The sequence below is a fragment of the Telopea speciosissima genome, chromosome 1, assembly GCF_018873765.1.
Source record: "Telopea speciosissima isolate NSW1024214 ecotype Mountain lineage chromosome 1, Tspe_v1, whole genome shotgun sequence".
NCBI lineage: Eukaryota > Viridiplantae > Streptophyta > Magnoliopsida > Proteales > Proteaceae > Telopea > Telopea speciosissima.
In genome coordinates, this window is record NC_057916.1 from 6,820,865 (window position 1) to 6,842,475 (window position 21,611).

General features: G+C 38.7%; 1 protein-coding gene and 1 long non-coding RNA gene across 3 annotated transcripts; both read left to right on the forward strand.

Moving 5' to 3' along the window:
* The first annotated feature begins 718 nt into the window (after nucleotides 1-718).
* Nucleotides 719-20,715, forward strand: LOC122648844 (18S rRNA aminocarboxypropyltransferase). Of its 2 annotated transcripts, none has more exons than XM_043842110.1 (10): nucleotides 719-856; nucleotides 1,187-1,224; nucleotides 3,193-3,239; nucleotides 3,721-3,786; nucleotides 14,489-14,529; nucleotides 16,838-16,974; nucleotides 18,725-18,815; nucleotides 19,565-19,636; nucleotides 20,133-20,245; nucleotides 20,379-20,715. In XM_043842110.1, the coding sequence occupies exons 1-10, from the start codon at nucleotides 777-779 to the stop codon at nucleotides 20,513-20,515; spliced, it is 822 nt and encodes a 273-aa protein (XP_043698045.1). In that variant the 5' UTR covers nucleotides 719-776; the 3' UTR covers nucleotides 20,516-20,715. The 2 variants fall into 2 exon arrangements, with proteins under 2 accessions (XP_043698045.1, XP_043698044.1); XM_043842109.1 differs by having other exon boundaries at nucleotides 720-856; nucleotides 3,187-3,239.
* On the forward strand, nucleotides 13,913-14,321 carry LOC122648845. The gene is made up of 2 exons (XR_006331137.1): nucleotides 13,913-14,229; nucleotides 14,285-14,321. It is a non-coding gene; the product is annotated as an uncharacterized LOC122648845 (long non-coding RNA).
* Nucleotides 20,716-21,611: the final 896 nt, after the last annotated feature.

Below are 21,611 nucleotides of genomic sequence, written 5' to 3' on the forward strand. Positions count from 1 at the left end.
TGGTAAATCGATTATTATTTAATTTGATTTCAAAATTTATAATTGTCAAAAAATGGTTTGGTTCAATTGTAAACCGTTAAGTTACTATTCTAATATAGTTATAATGGTTTTAAACCAATAAACCGATTAGAATCAATTATGAACGAAAAAACAAACCAATTAAACTAAATAATACCGATTAGAAACCGAACAAAAAACCAACAACAAACGGATTTTAACTGATAATATACTGTGCAACCGGAATTGATGACATATGAATTCGCCGAAACCAATTAGAACTTGAAATCAATTTTAGTAATCGGTTCGATTTCAGTTTTTGTCTATCACATCATGAGCCAAACTGAATCATTTAAACCGGAACCACACACACTCTTTCTCTCTCTCTCTCTCTCTTCTATCAGGCTGTACACGTTATAGTATTTATCTTGTGGTCTTAGTACTAAACCCCAGCCAACACTGGAATGGACCCATAAATTGGGCTGGGAGTACTTTTTCTCAAACAGCCCAAGAAGAGGTAAGTGTGCCCATCCAACATTATCTCAGGCCCATAAGTCCAACGGTTGGGGGCCCATTGTTAAAAGTGTCCTGTTCGGTTCACCGCCCCATAGACCAAATCCAAGCCGGGGCGGCCCTTTTAAGCCCTAAACTAAACGACCGTTAAACTGCTCTCTGGTGCATGATAGTGAAACCCTTATACAGTAAAGTATTTAAGTTTTAAGCCCTGCGTGGTTAGTGGTTAGCATCTCCTGTGTCACACTTCAACATTCTTCTCCAAAATGGGTCACGGCAAGCCGAAGCGAATCAGAAACCACCACTCCCATCGGGGACAGGCCAGTAGTAGCCGGGATCATTCACGGTAATTCCTTAAAAGCAAAACCGTTCTTTTAGCCTCTGCAGGTAACCATCATCACTTTGTTTCGGAGTAGTTATCATAAGCATTCTTAATCCGCATAAACAAGAATCGTTTTATCTAAACGATGATTTCCAATTATTTTTTTATTTTATTTTTTGATGTAATTAGAAGTTCCTCTCCTTTGTTTCCAAGTTTTTCAAGTGACGTTTACATCACTCGGAATGAAAAGATGGTCGATTTCTGTTATTTTCATTGTTATTACTACTGCAAGTACACAATTTTTTGTTGTTGTTTTGGGTCTTGTTTTAATACTGTTGTTATTGCCTTATACAGTGAGTATTATCATGATGGATGTATCCCAGAAGATCAAGGTAACACCGTTCCCCCTTTTTCCTTGTGTTGTATTATTAGTTGTGTATGTTTTGTTATTATTTGCTTCTCATAATGTTAAATGTGGAGTCCCCACTTATTTATAAACTCGGAAGTTATCCATATAAATGGCATCAACTCCAATCTTCTGAATTTTGTTGGAAGTGATTCCCAGTGCAGTAGGCTAACATAGGGGGTAAGATTGAGGACAACAATGACTCCACTACATTGGTAGTTTAACTGCATCTAATATATAATAAACACAAGTTGATAGGTCAAGTGCATTGCCTGAGGCTGAGGGGTGGTGGCTGTTTTCCTTGAAGAAATCAGGGTTTTGGGAATGTTTGGGGGTTTGCAATATCCAGGGTTGGTGGCATTCAGCTGATAGGAAATGTAAGTGGAAAGGTTGGATGTCGTAAGGGGTGGGTGGTAATTCGGATGGTACATAGGTCAGAAACATCTGAAAATAGCCTCTCTGCGAAAGCAAGGGTATGGCTGCGTACATTATGACCCTCCTTAGATCCCGCAGTGGTGGGAGCCTCGTGCACTGGGTACGCCCTTTACATAGGTCAGAAACACTGCTCATGAATGGAGGGTATTAGCAGGTCTTGACAGAAATAAAAGGCAAATACAGACACAGAGATAGGAAACTCCAGGAATTGACCAGGAAATCAACACATGACATGCATAATTTAGTTGTCAAGGCGACTAGGTGACCGAAGGCATTGGAAGGGGGGGGTGCCTAGGCAACAAGGTGCCTGCCTAGTCCTAGCTGTGCAGTATATGACCGTATGTAATACAACAATGAGAATTTTATATAATTGTGCTTATGTGCAAAATAAAAGCCATATCTATGCAATATGATATAATTTTGCTAGTAATGGCATAATAGGAGAAAATCAACATATAAATAACAATGCATAGAATATAATTCTTGCTGCCTTGGACCCAAGAAAAAGCCTGGGCGTGCCAAGGTGGTAACTAAGCACTGATGCCTCGACAGTATACACTAATCAAGACCCCATGGGCAGAATCCATTAGCATTATGCCACTAATTTAATTAATTACAAACTTCTCCTGCTAAACAAGAACAAAGAGCGCCCCAGTGCACGAGGCTCCTGCTACTGCAGGATCTGGGAGGGGCAAATGTATGCAGCCTTACCCCCTTCGCAAGGGAGGCTGTTTCCAAGTTTTGAACCCGCAACCAACAGCCATACCCAGTTCACAAGGCTCCCGCCACTGTGGGGTCTGGGGAGGGTCATAATGTACACAGCCTTACCACTGCTGGGTCTGGGGAGTTCACAATGTCACCACCTGATGCAAATTCCTTAGGATACCCCTCCAACAAGAAGTAGCACAAGAGACAGAAACTAAACCCTTTTCTTTTATTAGAAGATAAATTGAATTCCCAGTAGTTAGGATACACTGCAGCTCCATGTTTTTGTATACGTATCTTGGCTAAAACACTAAAAACCCCTATAAAATCTTCCTTACAATTAGTTTACTAAATTACTAAATGAATTTCCAAGGTGTCTACCCTAATTTCTAGGCAATCTCTAGCTCATAAGTAACCAAACAAAAGTCCTGTAGAAGTTCTTCAATAATCCATTAATTGCCCCTTAATATTTTTGTCATAAAGCAAAAGAGTACCAACAGAAGGGAAAAAAGAGAAACCAATAGCTAATATATTATAAAATTATTTAAGAAGTGATGCAACAACCAAAAGGTGAATGCCACCCCTCTTGAATATTCGAATACCCTTCAGTTAAATTGGTTGGGAGTCTTAGACTACCCAGTTGTTCAATTTTTTTATTTATTTTTTATTTTCGGTATATATGCTTTTCAAATAAGCACTCAAGCTTCATATATCTGTCGGGCTGCCAGCAGTGCTCATTGTTAATTTTCTGCTTTTAACTTTTGTCCAAGAATTTGCTAAGATGATTGTCTGACAAGTTTCTGAACAGATGCAGCAAATGAAGAAGAGTCTCCAGTTCCAAAAGTTCAGCTTGCAATGTGGGTATGTTCTATACATCTGCATGGATGATATATCAAGAGGAATTCTTTGATAGACATGTTGATATTTTCCACTGAACTAGTCCCATGTCCCTACCATATCCAGTCCTTATTGACTCTGTGGTCCTGTCAATCAGTCAGCTGTTGCATTTGATATTGCTGAAAATCATGATATTAAGAATTCTTAAATTTTCTTCATTATCTAGTTCTGATGACATAATTAGGTCTTAAGAAGACCAGAAAGTGATTTTGCATGGGGAAGCGATATCTTATCAATTTGAGACTCAAATTACAGCCAATCCAACAGGTGTCAATTGACTGGAGATTCTTAGATTATTCTTCTAATGGAACAGTGTTGATTGCCATATGTATGTCAGGGACATGGGACTGTTATTGGACTACTTTTGACTCTTGAAACTATCATATCTTAAGTTAATACAACAGGAAATCAAAGGATGTAGACTGATAGCATATTGTTGATTCAGGATTTTGGACAATGTGATGCAAAAAAATGCACAGGGCGCAAGCTTTCAAGATTTGGATTGCTGAAAGAAAGTACCTGATCCATTGTGGTGTTGCAGAATCTTTTTGGTTTGGATGCATAAGTTTGATTCTCTTGTTGTGTTTAGTGTGATTGTTTCGTACTTTTATCTTCTCTCTATTTTATTCATTTACATGAGAACATTCTGAAATAAGTACACACAGGTATTTCTTTAGGAGCATTTTACCTGCATCCAGGTATAACAAATATATACACATCCTATGGGGAAGTCTGATAAGCATCTGGTTTTCCACCTACACAGTATAATATTAACCAGGAAACCAGGAGTTTTTTTTAGTATCAACAGAATCAGTTAAGTTAATACCAATGCAGTATATTATGAGTGATACTGTTCATTACTTAAGAGTCGAGAGGAATATTCAAGTAAGATGGCTCAAAGTACCATTGTGGTTTGGTGGAACTTGGTGTGGCTAAATTCTATAGGTCCTTTCTAAATTTGATTTTATTTCATTAAATCTCATATTATCCTTGTTTTTGTTCAAGAAAAGTAGTTTATAAATTCATCTGCGTGGGTTTTGCTCCAATAAGTAATTGCAATCAAGTGCTAATGTTTTCTTTGGATCCATGCATAGATCAGCAAATCTGTTTATAGGTAGCGAAAGTACAAATTGTCATTTGTATCTTATTTCTAATCAAATTTGCTTTAAAGCTAGCAATTTAAGGATATTCAAAACAGTTGAATATGTTTCCCAAGAGTTTCCATGTGCATCTTGAAATTTCTAGTGAACCTACTTTCATATATTTGAATACATCTGCAGAGCATCCCTTAAATTGACTTACCAATACTGCGATTGTCGCAAGACATTTTGGTGCTGCTTCTACTAGCCCTACCTCAGGCCCAATTAGTTACTCCAAGAGATACCATCTCAAGCCCAGGCCCAAGTCCTACCGGCCCTGCATTTAGTTTTTTATTTCAGTTATTGCAGTGTAGTAGTTTTATTTCAGTTTTCATTTTTAGTGGTAATGTGGTGGGCAGTTATAACCACCCCACAGCAAGTATGTAGACATTTATTTTCTTTAAAAGGGTTACTGTGGCCTTTTTGAGGAGATGAATGATGGAATAGAGAAAAAAAAAAAAAAGGATTCTGAATCTTCTTCTCTTCCCCCCCCCCTTTTCTTCTATTTGCTTCTCTCTCTTTAATTCTTTTCCTTCTTTAAATCCCAAATTCTGCTACTACATCTCCTGTCTTTGTTCTTCTCCCTGTTTTTGTAATCCACCGCATCATCTCCCATCTGGTCATTGCCATTGACAACTGAGCTAATGGAACTGGCGTTCATAATTTCCCCCCCCTTTGTAAGGGGACTGGGGGCTGGTTCCTTTACTGTTCTTGTTAATGATTTCTATAAGCAATTACCTAATTTCTTTTTATCATTGGAACAAAAGAAGTTCATTGGGTTGTTATGATTATTGATTATCCTATTGGGTGTAATTTTGGACAATGGACATGATACGCTTGGTGGATCAATATGTAACATGTTATTTGCATGAACATGTTACAAGTTTCTCTTCTCTCTTCCTTTCTTGGGATGTGGGAAGAAGATTGATTAGCTATTAGTGGAGGATTGTAATAGTTGTCAGTGATTCTATACACTGAGATTCTTGGATTTCACCTCATACCTTGAAAATTTGGGGTCATGCAGTTAGAAGGGTATGGATATTTGGAAGAGAGCTGCCCCTCACTGCTTTTTGAGCTGTTGGCAACAATTGCAATTGAAGAGTGAAAATGACAGACTCGATGGAGCTTCCTCTCTTGCTTGCGTGAAACTCTCTCCCTCACTCTTCTCCTTTATTTCTTCTTTATTCTTCTTCTTTCCGTCTTCTACTTCTTTATAATTCTCTCTCTCTAATTCTGCTTCTTTTCTTTATCTATCCTCCTCACCCTATGATTTCTGAAATCAGTACTTACTCTCTTTATTGTCTTTTTTTCTTTTTACATGTAATTTGTTAACAGGACATGCCTACTGAATTGAGGTAAGAGACATCTTGCTTACTCTCCTGTTATACTTTAAAAGAAAACTTGTTTGTTATCACCTTGCTCTTTTTTTGAGAAAAAGTCCTCATTGATGCTTCTAGTTCGAGGGCTGTCCAGAAAGCTTGATGGACATCTCGCATCAAATGGGGTGCCATGCGTGACTGGATGTCAGAGTTGAATCCAGTAAGAAATCTGGAGAGTGTTTGCTCAACATCCTCTTGAGTACGGCTTCTAATTTTTAATTCATTAAACTTGCCCATGTACTCAGTCACAAACATTTTCCCTTGCTTCAGGGTGTTCATGTCCTTTAACAGTTGTAGCCTATAGGTGATAGACAAAAATTCCCTCTTGATCCTTTCCTGCATTTCAAACCAAGTTGTAAGTGGCTCATGTCCTAGACTATCGTCTTGGTACTCTAATTTTGTGTAGAAGTCTTGGGCAGCTCTGGTAAGCTTCATTTTAGCAAATCTGAAGCAGAGCTCTTTAGTCATATCATAGAAGTCAAAGTACCTATCCATCTGCTTAATCCAATCGAGCAGGACCTTGGCATCTATCTGGCCATCATATGAGGAAACTTCTAATTTAACCATTTTCCTAACATCCCAACCTCTATCTAATTGATCAAAACCATCCTCATCTCCATAAGGGAAAAATTGTCTTGGGACTCGTGGTCCTCGACCTCTACCTCTACCTCTGCCATGCCCATTGCCTTGGAAATTATCTCCCATTTTGTTTTAACCTTTAAAGTGGTTGTGACGCTCATGCTTGACATGATTTCCTAGATTAGGAGTTTCTGCCCTATGTCCAGTATCATGAGTATTGTAACCTTGCTGTCCGTCTGAGTTTAGGACGGATGTCTTTACGGCAGCAAGTCTCATTGTAATGGCTTGGTCATATTGGTCAATGGCTTGGAGGCTAGTAGCTTGTGCTATCCGTTCTGTCCTACTAGCAACCAACTCTACATGGGCAGCTTTAAGCAATTCTTGATTAGCTTGGAAAGTCTTCAAGGTCTCTTCATTTTGTTGAAGCAACCTTGCCCACTGTTCAGGTGAAATTTGGGTATCGGGAGGGGTAGACATGCTTTGGTAATCACGGCCACTACGTAAAGGCATGCAAAGGTGATCAAACTCACTAGGGAATATGAACCAGCAGCAACCAGAAAACCAAACTCAGGCTCTGATACTAGAATTGATGTAGGATGAAACCTAGAAGCTAGATTCTCCTATAAAATTAACAATGCTAACCTAAGGTTGACGCAAACCAACTCTAAAAGGCTGTCTAATTTGGACTGTCAGCAACATACATAACATGCATGCATGATAAAGAAACAGTTATAAAGACAATGAACAGCATACATTTAGGGTTAAATATGTTCGATTCAGCAACGAACCAATTAGATAACTTAGGAATCAGTATCAGGCAGCATTCAGTCAAATTGTTATGCAGGAACGTTCGAGAATTTGAAAATTGCAATGCTACAGCAGTATATGAATCGACCAACTTAAATGTTACAGCAGCAATTTTAATGTAGAGTACTCATTACAAGCAAGGAATATAATCTAGAAAGAAGAGCAAGGTGATAACAAACAAGTTCTATTTTAAAGTGTAATAGGACAGTAAGCAAGATGTCTCTTACCTCAATATAGTAGGCATGTCCTGTTAACAGATTACATGTAAGAAAAAAAAAAAAGAGAATAAAGAGAGTAAGTACTGATTTCAGAAATCATGGGGTGGGGAGGATAGATAAAGAAAAGAAGCAGAATTAGAGAAAGAGAATTATAAAGAAGTAGAAGGAGAGAAGAAGAATAAAGAAGAGAGAGGGAGAGAGAGTTTCACGCAAGCAAGAGAGAAAGCTCCATCGAGTCTGTCATTTTCATTCTTGAATTGCAATTGTTGCCAACAGCTCAGAAAGTAGTGAGGGGCAGCTCTCTTCCAAGTATCCATACCCTTCTGATTGCATGACCCCAAATTTTCAAGGTATGAGGTGAAATCCAAGAATCTTAGTGTATAGAATCACCGACAACTGTGACAATCCTCCACTAATAGCTAATCAATCTTCTTCCCACATCATAGGAAAGGAAGAGAGATGAGAAACTTGTAACATGCTCATGCAAGTAATGTGTTACATATTGATCCACCAAGCGTATCGTGTCCACTGTCCAAAATTACACCCAACAGAATAATCATAATAACCCAATCAACTGCTTTTGTTCCAATGATAAAAAGAAATTAGGTCATTGCCTATAGAAATCATTAACAAGAACAATAAGGAACTAGCCCCCTATCCCCTTAAAAAGGGGGGAAAAATTACGAATGCCAATTCCATTAGCTCAGTTGTCAGTGGTAATGACCGTGTTAAAAGGAGTAGGACTGAAATGCTTGGATGGTTAAGTGACCAGCCAAGCCTTCTATTTATAACAAAGTAAAAATAGAAAATTACAAGTATGCGCCCATGGCATATAAGTATTACAAGTAAGCCCCTGTGGCATATAAGTTCACAATGCAACACTCCCCCTCAAGTTGGTGCATAGATGTCACACATGCCCAACTTGAACAAATTAGGATGAAAAAACTTTCCACCCAGTCTCTTAGTGAAAACATCAGCTAACTGATCGTCTGACTTCACAAAGGGTACACAAATTAGTCTATTATCTAGTTTCTCCTTGATGAAATGTCTGTCAATCTCCACATGCTTGATACGATCATGTTGTACTGGGTTATGAGCAATGCTAATTGCTACCTTGTTATTACAGTATAACATCATTGGAAGACGAACATGAACGCCAATCTCTTGGTTAAAGCCTTTGAGCCACAGTAATTCACAGATCCCTTGTGCCATAGCAAGGAACTCTGCTTCAGTACTAGACCTTGCCACCACATTTTGCTTCTTGCTACGCCACTTGACAAGATTACCGCCTACAAATATAGCATACCTTGATGTAGATATTCGATCAAGGGATCCACCCCAGTCAGCATCTGTGTAGGCTTCAATACGAAGATGATCATGAGGGGACAGATTAACCCCTTTTTCCAGGAGCTGACTTCAAATAATGAAGAATACGAAGAACAACCTCCATATGAGTGGAATAGGGGTCATGCATAAATTGACTTACCAAACTCACTACAAAGGCAATATCCGGCTGTGTATGTGAGAGATAAATCAATTTTCCCACCAGCCGCTGATAGCGGCCCTTATGAACTGATTCACCATCGTTATCCTTGAGTCAAGTAGTAGCTTCCAGAGGTGTATCGCAAGATGGCAGCCCAACAAACCAGTCTCTGATAAAATGTCAATGATGTACTTACTTTGAGAGAGAAAGATGCCTTTTGAACACTGGGCAACTTCAATCCCAAGAAAGTACCTTAATTTTCCTAAATCCTTTATTTCAAACTCTCGTCTTAAGAAACTTTTAAGACGGGAGATTTCATCATCATCACTTCCGGTCACCACAATATCGTCAACATAAACTATAAGGATAGTTACCTTGTCGCTGGATCTTTTAATAAACAAGATATGATTGGCATTACTCTGTTTATACCCTACAAAAATCTTGGTCTTATGAAACCTACCAAACCAAGCCCTAGGAGACTGCTTCAGCCCATAAAGTGCATGCTTTCAGTTTGCAAATTCTGCCATGAGTTTTATCACATGAAAAACCTGGAGGAATACCCATATACACCTCCTCCTCAAGTTCTCCATGAAGAAAAGTGTTCTTGACATCAAGCTGTTGTAGATCCCATCCTAGATTAACAGAACATGATAATAGGACTCGAACAATGTTCAATTTGGCAACTGGTGCAAAGGTTTCCTGGTAGTAGATTCCATAATTTTGAGTGAACCTTTCATCCACTAGCCTTGCTTTATATCTATCCACTGTACCATCCATCTTCTGCTTGACCACAAAGACCCATTTACAACCGACTTGGTCTCTTGCCTGGAGAGAGAACCACAAGATCCCATGTATCATTTTTTTCCGGAGCTTTCATTTCTTCCATCATAGCTGCATTCCACTTTGTATCTGCAAAAGCCTCCTGCCACTTCTGTGGAATAGGAACAGAGGAAAGAGAAGACACAAAAACACAATAGGAAGGAGAAAGGGAATCAAACAAGACTACATGAGATATGGGGTGTTAGAGTACAAGTCCTAGTACCTTTACGAAGAGCAATAGCTAACTCAAGAGAAGGCTCAGGAGTAGAATTGTTACCAGATGGAGTTATAGGCTCTGCATCGAAGGAGGGCGATGGGATGTGTAAAGGTGCCGTAGTGGTAGTGGTCTCAACTTGCTTGTTCTTGGTTCGGCTCCGATAGACTTGAAGGTCTGGGTGATCAATTTGCTTCTGGAATCATTCAACCTGTCGCCTAACTGAACCTTGATTAGGCCCCCTGAACTTGAACAGTATCTGAACCAATCTCCCCCTAAATCTGAACCGGTGCCTCGTCTTGAGGAAGATCACCTATGGGCTGCGAAGGAGAATGTAGAGGGAAAGGATCAACAATCGCTACATCTTCATTATTTGTATCGAGGAACTCCCCCTGAAGAGGTGGCGATGAGTAGTAAGCTAAGGACTCATGAAATATAATGTCCATAGTCATCAAGGTACACCGTGTAGGAGGATGATAGCACTTGTATCCTTTCTGAGTGGTCGAATAGCCCAGAAAGATACACTTGAGACCTTGGGGATCTAACTTCCCATGAGAATGATGATTGCGAGCATAACAAACACAACCAAAAGTCTTAGGGGGAATAATAAAGGAGGAGGATCCCTATAGAACTTCAACTAGAGCACATGAGTCCAAGACATGAGAGGGCATGCGATTTATCAGGTAGGCAGCGGTAAGTACAGCATCACTCCAATACTGAGAGGGGACATGTCGTGCAAACATGAGAGCCCTAGCTACTTCCAACTGATGACGATTTTTTCTTTCGGCCACACCATTCTGAGCTAGAGTATCTATGCAACTGGTTTGATGAAGAATCCCATTGTTAGCCAGATAAGTTTGGAATTGACCCTCAAAGTATTCTCGTCATTGTCATTGTGGAGAATTTTAAGAGTTGCATTGAACTGAGTCTGAACCATTTTATGGAAGAGCTGAAAACACCGGAACACCTCACTTTTATGCTGCATCATATACACCCATGTAGTCCGAGTATGGCAATCGATGAAAGTAACAAACCAACGATGACAGGAAATAGATACTCGACGAGCAAGGCCCCACACATGAGTATGAATCAAATAAAACAGAGAAAGACTTCTTTTATTTAAAGGAAAATAACTGGAACGAGTTTGCTTGGCTAATACACAAACCTCACAAGAAAACTCATCCCTATTACATTGTTTAACTAACTGCGGGAAAAGAAGAGACAGTGCCAAAAGGAGGATGCCCCAAATGACAATGGCACTGATGGAGATCAGAGGAAGCTGAGTTGAGCTGATGAGCCTGAGAAGGTAATGCAGTAGGAGAAGGAAAACCATCTTCAAGCAAATAGAGACCACTTTGCACCTTACCACATCCAATCATCGTCCCTGTCACCAGATCCTGAAAGATGCAGTAGTAACACCTGACATAATGAACCAAGGATCAGATAGGAGAGAAAATTGACCAAATAGAGGTGATTACTAGAAATCACCAAATATAGCCCGTCAGAATAGGCTCAAAGTTGGATCGAGTTCTCTTCTTGGAATGGTTGAGATGTGCTCCAAAAATAAGCAACTTCTGATGAGCCAAATAGAAAAACCCAATTCTCAAAATTAGGTCAAAAAAGGAGATTTCAGAGAACTTTCAAACCAGAGATCAGAAATGCCTGAAAGGTGGATCGAGTTCTTCTCTGGGGTAGTCAAGTAGTTCCTCCAAAAATCAGCCCGGTCTGAAGAGAGATGACTGAGATCGATCCTGCAGGGTTTTGGAAGAAAACCCTAGTGTGAAATCGCAGGAAGGGCAAGAAAAGAAAGGTTCTGATCTTCAAACTGTGACAGATGCTCTCCAATAACTGCAGTACTTGATCTTCAATAAGGGGAGACTTGATTATGCAATGCAAGGGAAGAAATCAATCTCCAAAGAAGAGTTAAGAATCAAGTGCAAAAGCTGGGCCGCAACTGTCGGTCTTTAAATCACCAAATCATTCTTGAAACAAGGTAAGGAGGAGGGCAGCAACTAGATCCATAATAGATCACCTCATTAGTGCTGCCCTTCTGGATGAGGAAGAGCCGAGAGAGGGAAGAAGGGCTGTAGGGAAGATGGAGAAGGTGGCGGTAGGTGGTGGTGGGCTGTTTTAGGTCAAAATAGAGAAAGCTTGGGAGAAAGTGAAGGGGAAATCTAGTGCGAAACTTAGGTCAGAACTGTTAGCTCTGATACCATGTTAAAAGAAAGAGTAGGACTGAAATGCTTGGATGGTTAAGTGACCAGCCAAGCCTTCGATTTATAACTAAGTAAAAACAGAAAATTACAAGTATGCCCCTGTGGCATATAAGTTCACAATTCAACAGACTAGATGAGAGATGATGGGGTGGATTACAAGAACAGGGAAAAGAACAAAGACAGGAGATGTAGTAGCAGAATTTGGGATTTAAAGAAGGAAAAGAATTAGAGAGAGAGCAACCAGATAGAAGAAGGGGGGGGGGGGAGAAGAAGATTCAGAATCCTTTTTTTTTTTTCTTTTCTCTATTCCATCATTCATCTCCTCAAAGAAGCTGCAGTAGCCCTTTTAAAGAAAATAAATGTCTACATACTTGCTATGGGGTTGTTATAAACGTAGTACTATATCTTGCGATATTTCGGTATCTTGGGCCTACCGAGATATCCGAAATTTGGGGAAATTTCGCCCAAATATTGCATTTTTTCTGCAATATTTTGGGAGTCCATCTCGGTGGGTATTTGGCCATATCTAGGCCTGATACTTCATGGACACCCTTATTTAAGCTAAATAAACACATTTAAACCTTCATATTGCAAAAAAAATGAACTCAAAGTGGTGTTTTGGTTTGCCCCCTTGATTGACTGTATACGGTCGGACCCTGTTGTATAAAATAGTTAAATACATATTGTTTAAGTACTAAAAGACATAATAAGAAATTTAAACAAAGTAATGAAACAAAAATAAAGTCAAATGTAGCCTTTAGTTTAAACTTTAAAGTTTAAACTCATAAAGTCATAAGTGCATAAGTCATAACTCATAAACTTCATAATAGTCAATAGTTCAATACTCAATACACAGTATTTCTACGAAATTTACCGAAATGTACCAAAATATACTGTTCAATTCACAGTATTTCTATGAAATATACCGAAATATGCCGAAATATACCAAAATTTCGCCGAAATTTGAACTTTTTTCATTTCGGAAGCCCATCTTGTCTCTGTAGTGTCGAAATTACCGAAATTTAGTTATAACTGCCCACCACACTACCACTAAAAATGAAAATGAAAACTGAAATAAAAAAACTAAATGTAGGGCTGGTAGGACTTGGGCCTGGGCCTGAAATGGTATCCCTTGGAGTATCTAATTGGGCCTGAGCTAGGGCTAGTAGGAGCAGCCCCAAAATGTCCTGCATCAGCGATACTTCAAACTTTGCCTGCATCTAACAGTGGAAGCTTGAAAAGTATATAATAACCAGATACTAAGATGCAACTCTTTGTGAGTATTTTCTTAAATTCGAATACAAATTAAAGAAAAAGATAATGAGAAGGAAGGACTGTGATGACACTGAAAATGAAGGGAAGACAGGCTTATCAAATTATCTTCTAGAGTTGACACCTAGTATTTCCACCCCAACATTGTAATTGTCCTTTTTTTTTGGTCCCATTCTTTTCTCACTATTTCCTATACTTCTATAAATTTGAACTATTTGAAAATCTGTGTTTGTTACCTATTAATGTAGAGCTAATTGGAATGCTCTCAAGTCATGAAGATTTGCATGTATCAATGCTTATGACGAGGAATTGCTCATTAATAACTGCATTAGGGAATATAGGGAACATGGGACAAAGAATTGCTTAAGACTTTTACGCACAACTACGTCATAGCTAGTTGATGAAAGGTCAAGAGTGAATTGGTAGATCTTCATATTTATTTATTGACCAAAATATGTTGTGGGTTCCTAGAGAGATTATTCCGAGGCAATTGGCAAAACAGGGAGTCCCAAGTGGATATACTGACATAATCATGTGAGAGGTGCAACTAGATGAGATGATGGCGAGTTCCCAGTCCTGTAGGCTACACTTAGGGTTTTAGATGAGCCCTTATTGTTCTGCATTTGTTATCGGCCAATTCCATGGCATATACAGGATATGTGTGTGGGTTTGGGTAGCTTAAAGAAAGGGATCTCAAATGGATATATTAATAGAGTTAAAAAAATATGAGGGATAGATTACTACCCTCTCTTATTTCCAAACAGTCACTTTTGAGAGGAGAGGGTTAGGAACTATTAACCATCGCTAACATAGATGAAGAATTTCTATGTTACGTGATGGGTGGCAAACATATATACCAATAGAACTATGATACCATCTGAAGCCTTGTGACTAAATTTCTAAATTTGCATAATTTTACTTTAAAAAAATGAAACATATAAACTGATGCTGGATTAGCCGTTTTACCTTTTGGTGATTTTTAAGGCAAGATGGTAGTCACACTGACTTTTTGTATGTTTATGTAGTTTATTTGTTCATTCCATTCGTTGCGGTAGTGCTGGTGACTGAGAAAATATTGATCATGCAGGAGTTGCGTGTGAGTAATGGCTTTGGGGGCATTGTTTTGAGGTATATTTGATTGATTTCAGCGAGGCCTTTACAATTGTGATTTAGTATATCTGCCCTGTGTTCAATATATTTTGCATACCTTTTGTGATTCATGAGTAATGGTTTTAGGGCATTATGGATTTCAACCAGATCTTTATGGTTGCGATTCAGTATTTATTCATTTTTTTCTTTTTGTCTGTTTAGATATATAAAATACATCATTGAATATGTTCTAAATAAATTTCAGTATGAGTATACATATGTGGTTGTGAAACAGAACCTGATGCATTTTGTTCTGGCTTGTGGAATGTTTGGCTATGGATGCAATTCCAGCAATTAAACTTAACAGTTTCTCAGTTTAGTTCCAAGTCAATATTCTTTCTCTGAAACTTTTCATTTATTTAAAGACTTCTTACTAATATTCTTTGCGGAAATGTTGTTGATGCAGATTCATCACTGAAATAGACTTGTTTTATTAGGAATAAGTCTAGGGTTGGGTTCTATACATGTTGGGCCTTTGGTCCCATGGGTTTTCATGTAATAGGCCACTTTTATGGGCCTAAACTATGGGTAATTTGATTTCATACGGGATTAGTTGTTTTAGTTCCATAGTTTTATTGGGTGAGGCCTTACCTTTTTAGTGTAGGAGTCTATTTTTGAGTCTTTTGTATAAGGTTGTAAGGTGGGCAAACTGCCAAACATTGAACACGAATTTTGATATTAATGAAAAGCTTTTGCTGCTCGTTTTCTCCATTGAAGATTTTTGTCTTGTGTTTAATCAAGGCTGGTGAGATCGGTGTTTGATCCGATTGACCCATTGAGGTGGGAAGCCCGGGTGGTTCGTTGGTGGGATTGGTGTTTGATCCAATCGGCACCTTGCGGTGTGAAGCCCGGGTGGTTCTTTTGAAGCTCTCCTTCAAGTTCAAGTTCAAGAGCTGATTTTTATTCAAGTTCTTCAAGTATTCAAGCTGCTGCCAAGGATTTTCTGCAACAACTTTGAATTGAAGCATCCCCCTTCTACTTCTAATCTTCTAAACCGCCCAATTCCTAGTATCCCTCCATCTTTGAACATCATTCCCAAACCCTAAAATCTCCATAGACCAAACCAAACCAGCCATTAGAAATCTCTCAAACTTGTATCGAATTTCCCTCTCAACCCTAGGAATACTTGATCCAAACCTCTGGCCAAGATTCCCATCCTGAAACCTAGATTCCTTCAGTTTCCACTTTTCAAAAACTTGAAACCCTAAACCTAGTTTGCTACCCATTCAAGTTTACACACTTCCATCCAGCAAAACATCTCAGGACCTTCTCTGATAGACTCCCCTATCTTGACTTGACATACCCCATACATCAAACCCTAACTCTAATTTCACCAAAAACTCTACTTTGACCTAGCCGATTCACGTGTTCATAACAAATCCTGGATGATTGGCTCCTAGTTGGTCCTCAACCAATCTAGGACTACATTAGGTGTGACAGTTGAGGTTGTTATTGCATGTCACCTGGAGGTTTCTTTACATACTTATCTTGACTGCTCATCAATTTGAAACTGAGATTATGCAATTAATGCAATCATGTATTTAGTACTTCGGTGTAGGTTCATTAATTTGGTGATCCAAAGTATCTGGCAGTAAACATCATGTACATATTTTCTGTTGTAGAACCAAGTCAGAGAGCCAAGCAACTCTGCTTGGTAACTAAGCCTCCTTTAATGAATTCGCCTCATGAACAAGTGAACGATGATGCCGGAATACATACAAATGAGCTATCCATGTTTTATAGTCAGCTTGAAGTTACTGTGGCCTTTTTTTTAGGCCATATTCGCTGCTACTGCTTCTATCATTTGGATAGTAGCTTTTTGTGTAGGCATCTAATGCGGTAGGTATTGGTGCCAGCAGTTGCTCATATCATATCCAGGGTGGACTGTGGTTTAAGTGTTTACAATACCATTGGTCTGTGCAGAAGGGGATCGATCACCTGATACCCAGCCTATCTGATATTCTATTGAGACAGTGCCACTGGTTTCATTTCACGATTTAAAAGAACGGAACTTTTTTTTGTTGGAGTCATAAAATGGGGTTGATTTCTGGGCTAGGAGATCTTGCAGGTGGGACCAACAAGATGGGTCTGCCAGATTGATGAGCATTTGCACTATGCATATGCAAAGGCCCCTGCAATTTAATTAGCATATTGTAGATAAGTGGTATATTATTCTTCGTACATTCTGTTGATTAACGATTACTCTAATGCTGCTTTATGGGTATGATGGAAACGATCAGTTCGACTTGTAATTACTGTTTTTTTTTTGGTTCTTGTCTGTTGCCAGCCCTGTTGGGAATCAGTGTGTCTCGAGGGAAGACCAGAACTTAATGAAGAGAAAAGGGTTGGCTGTGGTGGATTGCTCATGGGCACGCTTGAGTGATGTACCCTTTGTGAAGCTTCGCTGTGCTGCTCCCCGTCTCTGTATGGAGTCCTCACATATATTTTAAGGATTTGTTATTTGTTTTCTGTTTCTGTTGCAAGTTGTGAATTTTTTTTCTCCATTTATAGATACTTGGTATATATTACTGTCAGATGGGGCTTATGATGTGTCATTTTCTCTTGATTCAGTCAGAATAGTATTCCAAAATTTATTTCAAGAAAATGCAAATGTATTGGGATAAAACACCATATCAACCAGGGCTTTACTCCATGCAAGGTCCCAATCAATTTGGAAGAAAATCTCAAGTTTTGGCATGGTATACCTGCATTTATGTAGCCTATCTAAGAAGAGTGTGACATTCAAATATTGTTCTTCCAAGCCATAAGAAATGGATAACTCAAATGGGTGCAATCTAGTAAATTGATTTTTGACCTAGGAGATCTCTATGCAGATTTGGCAATTGTGAAATGATGCATCCCAGTTTGATGGTTGTGCACCATATCAAGGAGGTCTGATACCCATGCCTTAATTGGATTTGAATATCTAAAAATTAGCTTTGGTATGGACTCTGGTCCCCACTCCCCATGGAAGTACAAAACTTTTTGAACATTTAGCAGATTTCATGAAATTCTGAAAATCATAGAAGTCCATGCAATCCATGGAAATTATGGATTTCAGATGAAGCTTCAAAATATCTAAAATTAATACCAGTACACACAAATGAAACTTTATAAAAGCAAGGCAACCATTTTATTAAGAAAATTAATGCCTAATAAAATATTTGTACTCATTCTTGGAGCTCTTAGGTCCATCCTACATAAATAATAGGTTCATACCCTAGTCATAGTTATCAGACTCAACCTGGGCATTACTTGCATTAGTGCCTGGGCTCCAGTTTGACTGTGAGTCAATTAAGTCGAAGCCTCCAATCGCTATGGAGAACAGGAAGACATTTGCAATCACTTGGTGAAATGTTCTAGCAATTTCTGCATCGAAATCATTCTAGCTCAACATACTTTGGAAGGTTTAGAGTACAAATACATAGAGGGTGAGATGACCAATGGTTTAATTTTCAGAAGAAGGAAGTGGAACTTGGCATTCATATGCAAGGTGATTGATCCCGGCCCCTGGATGACTGTAACATGCCTTTTGCAAGAACTATTGGGATAATTTCAAGGGGGATCTCATGGAGGTTTTTGAAGATTTATTTTGATAGCATTCATATGGAAAGTGATTGATCCCATGTGCTTATCTTTGCATACTGTCACAGTTTTACTTGACTCTGCATTCCATTTATGGTACCTTTATAAAATAATGTATTCTATATTATATGCTACTTTATTCTGTTTGCATTATAACAGTAGCATATGCAATTATGAGTTCCCCATTAGAATCCTTTCAAATGGGTTCTGTTAAATAAAGAGGGATAGCCCACGAAATACCACTTGGAGGTCCAACCCAAAAGCTTATATTATTAGGTGAAGATAACCTAATGGTATATGAAGACACATCCAAGGTCTCAAATGACCGATGTGGGACTATACCTTTATAACTCCCACCATCTCAACAGGTTCTTTCTATATTGTGGCCAATACTTGGTTTAGACCATTTTGTGATCTTCTGGTCTAGTGTAAGAATGTTGATCACTTTAGTTAGTTTATTTATTTATTTATAATTTTTTAGCAATAGACATCTGAAAAGTCGATATGAAGAATGTTGATCACTCTAGTTAGTTTTTTTTATTTATAATTTTTTAGCAATAGACATCTGAAAAGTTGATATGAATTGCAGTACCATGGTTGGTGGCAGCAAATCCAGTAAATTATGGTCGGCCATGTCAACTGTCTTGTGTGGAAGCATTATCAGCAGCTTTAATAATATGGTATCAAATTTTATTTGTGCATTTTTTCATTTAGTGGGATGATGCTATCATATTATTCTGATTTAGGTCAATTCAACTTGCTTGTCTTCATTAACTGCTTTCAGTCATAACCTGATTGTTTGTAGTTTGTTCTGTGGAAGATGATGATTAGTGTTTTTTACCCCTTGTATTCTTACTGTGGTGCACAAATAGAAGAGATGGAAGCCACATACTATAACTACAACTTTGCCATCTGATTGAATGGTCATAACAACCATATGTTGGTCTTGGAGAATGGTCTCCTTGGGCAAATCTGGTGATAGGAACAAGGAGAATATAATATGTTTGGCAGTAGCTATGGAGTCTAGAAGGGTTTAAATGCCATGAAAATTTTATGAGGGTTGGAAAAGGTGTTTTCATGACATTTTCAATAGCTGTTTGTGTGGGATTTCCTATCTTTCCCACTTCTCATTTGTACATATCGAACTGTTTAATGGTTTTTAATGAGGACCAGCATTGTAGGATTTGTCTGTGGATTACACCTTGAAGCTTGTCTTGATGTGAGGCTCAAAGCCAAGGCTTTGATGTTCAATGTACAAATTTCAGGCTGTCATGCTGGGTACTGTCACCTCGGCTAGTAGTGCAATGAATGAAATAATATCCTGACCAACTTCTTTAATATAATTTAATTTGTTATGCTTCTTGGGGAAAAAATACTATACATCATGAATAATGTTGTTTTGTAACATTTCCATCACATGTTTCAACAGTGGAGAAGAGGAAACAGCTAATCTGCTGCTGGGCAAATTTAAGTGGGGTCATGCATTCTTGTCTCTAAACAGGTATGTTGCATATAAATAAAAAAAAGTGAAATGTATCTACTGTTTCAGTCTTTTTGATGGTAATAATCATCTGTAATTGGAATATTGCATACTTGGAAACATATGCGTGAGGTAGAGACCAACTACTCTTGGATCCTGCCGAGCTCATCTGAGGTAGAAAGTTGCTCTTCCTGGATGGTTATTACCCCGTCTATTTGAATTTTCTGCTTTAATATTTTGATTTTGTTGGGTGCAATATCCAATGGTTTTCTCCAATTGGATCTAGAAGGTCTGTGTGGGATCTTTGGCATGGCATCTATAAACCTCCAGCTCTTGTTGCATGTTGCTGGACATTCTGTTTGACAAATCTATCTATAAACCTCCAGCTTGTGTCTCATGTTGCTGGATATTATCGACTACGAGACACAAAATATAATTTTTTTGTTCATTACAATCCACAAATCTATGTGAATAGTTTGTGCGCTGTATTTATTGTCAGTGCATTCTGTCCTTGCAGGCAACTGCTGAAGGCATATTCAGAATGTGCAAACAGTACTGATGTTATTTCTGTTCAAAATGCTTGGCTTTCTCAGAGCCCTAGAGTTCCACAACCTCGTGCAGAAGCAGATGGTATGTCTTCTGATGTTGTGAAGTATTTGTTCGTTTTTGTGGTTGTGCCATTTCAATTGCTTACTGGCTTAGACTGACTGCCATGAATTGCGCACTCCATGGATTTTAAATATTGTAAGGTGTTTATGCTTAGGTTCTGGTGCTGTAGAGGACTCAGGGCATCTCAGTGGAGATGCTGAGTCTGATTATGATTCTGAAGATGGACTTCCACCACTTGAAGAGAATTTGAATCACTTGCACTTGGAGCAAAGTGAGGATGAAAGTGAGTGAATGGGATCGACTTGCGCTTCTTCCACTTGCTCAGTTAGAAAAACAATCATCAAAGGCAACTTGCTGCTGGTATCTGGTACGACTTAAGTTTGATTCAGACATGAAGCGGCCTATAATGCAGATTGTTGGCCTTGAGGATGATGTGCATCCTCCAAGGTTTCTGTTGTAAATGTGTAATGGACAGTCCTTGTTTGTTGCTCTTTGAAGGGCGCTGGATATTTATGGGCAGCTCAAAATCAAGATAACTCGTGGTTGCTTTAAGACTCGAGAGTAACTGGTATTAACTCGTGGTTGCTTCAAGACTCGAGAGTAACTGGTTTTCATAAAACATCTTAGACAGGATAGAAAGATTCTGATATGTATTTTTTAAAATAATTTACTTCACAGGTTCAATTCTCATTACAGCCTTTTCTGCGAGACTGTTCAAAGTTTTTCTGATATCGAGCGTACTAAACAAGTTAGAGATTGGTTTAATTTGGATGGATGGTGCATAACTAACCAATTAAAGCTCACACTTGAAAAATCCAGTAAAGATAGATTTATTAGATGTTAATAACTGTGGACCATTCTCTGTTTTGCAGGTAGCATGGAGGGCTTTGATCGATCAGTTTTTCAATTATAAATTTTTTATGCCCATTCAACAAGCCCTGAGGGAACTAATTTCTTATAGCTACTACAACACTTCTTGTTTTCACTTTACTCTTCAGTGGAATCAAGCAGCTTAGCAGGGGGGGGGGGGGGAGAGGAGGAGGTCGTCTTCTCACTCAGCTTTTATAACTAGGGGTGGGGGTGAGTATGGTGTAGTGATTAGTACATGCTGACGTCCCCAGTTGCCTGATCTTTCCCATTCCAGAACGGAATCAGTGATTTCAAGAACAACTTCTGAAGACAGATGATGCCCGTCAAAGGAAAATGGAAGAATCTCTCTCCTTTCAAGGACAAGAAAAGATGCTTACTTGTTCATCCATTCTTGATCTTGGTATAGGTCATCTTCAAAGGTGAGACTGTTAGTGTTTGATTCCTGTCAAGTATTAGTCACCCAGTCTCAGTTTATATTTTAAAGTTGGGCTGCAGGGACCTTTATCCCCTGAGGTTC

Bases quoted from the DNA above. Each gene is read 5' to 3' on its own strand.
- LOC122648844 (XM_043842109.1), top strand. From the start codon at position 777: ATGGGTCACGGCAAGCCGAAGCGAATCAGAAACCACCACTCCCATCGG. The intron at 1,225-3,186 runs GTAACACCGTTC...GTTTCTGAACAG, and splicing joins ATGTATCCCAGAAGATCAAG to ATGCAGCAAATGAAGAAGAG. The intron at 20,246-20,378 runs GTATGTCTTCTG...GTTTATGCTTAG, and splicing joins ACCTCGTGCAGAAGCAGATG to GTTCTGGTGCTGTAGAGGAC.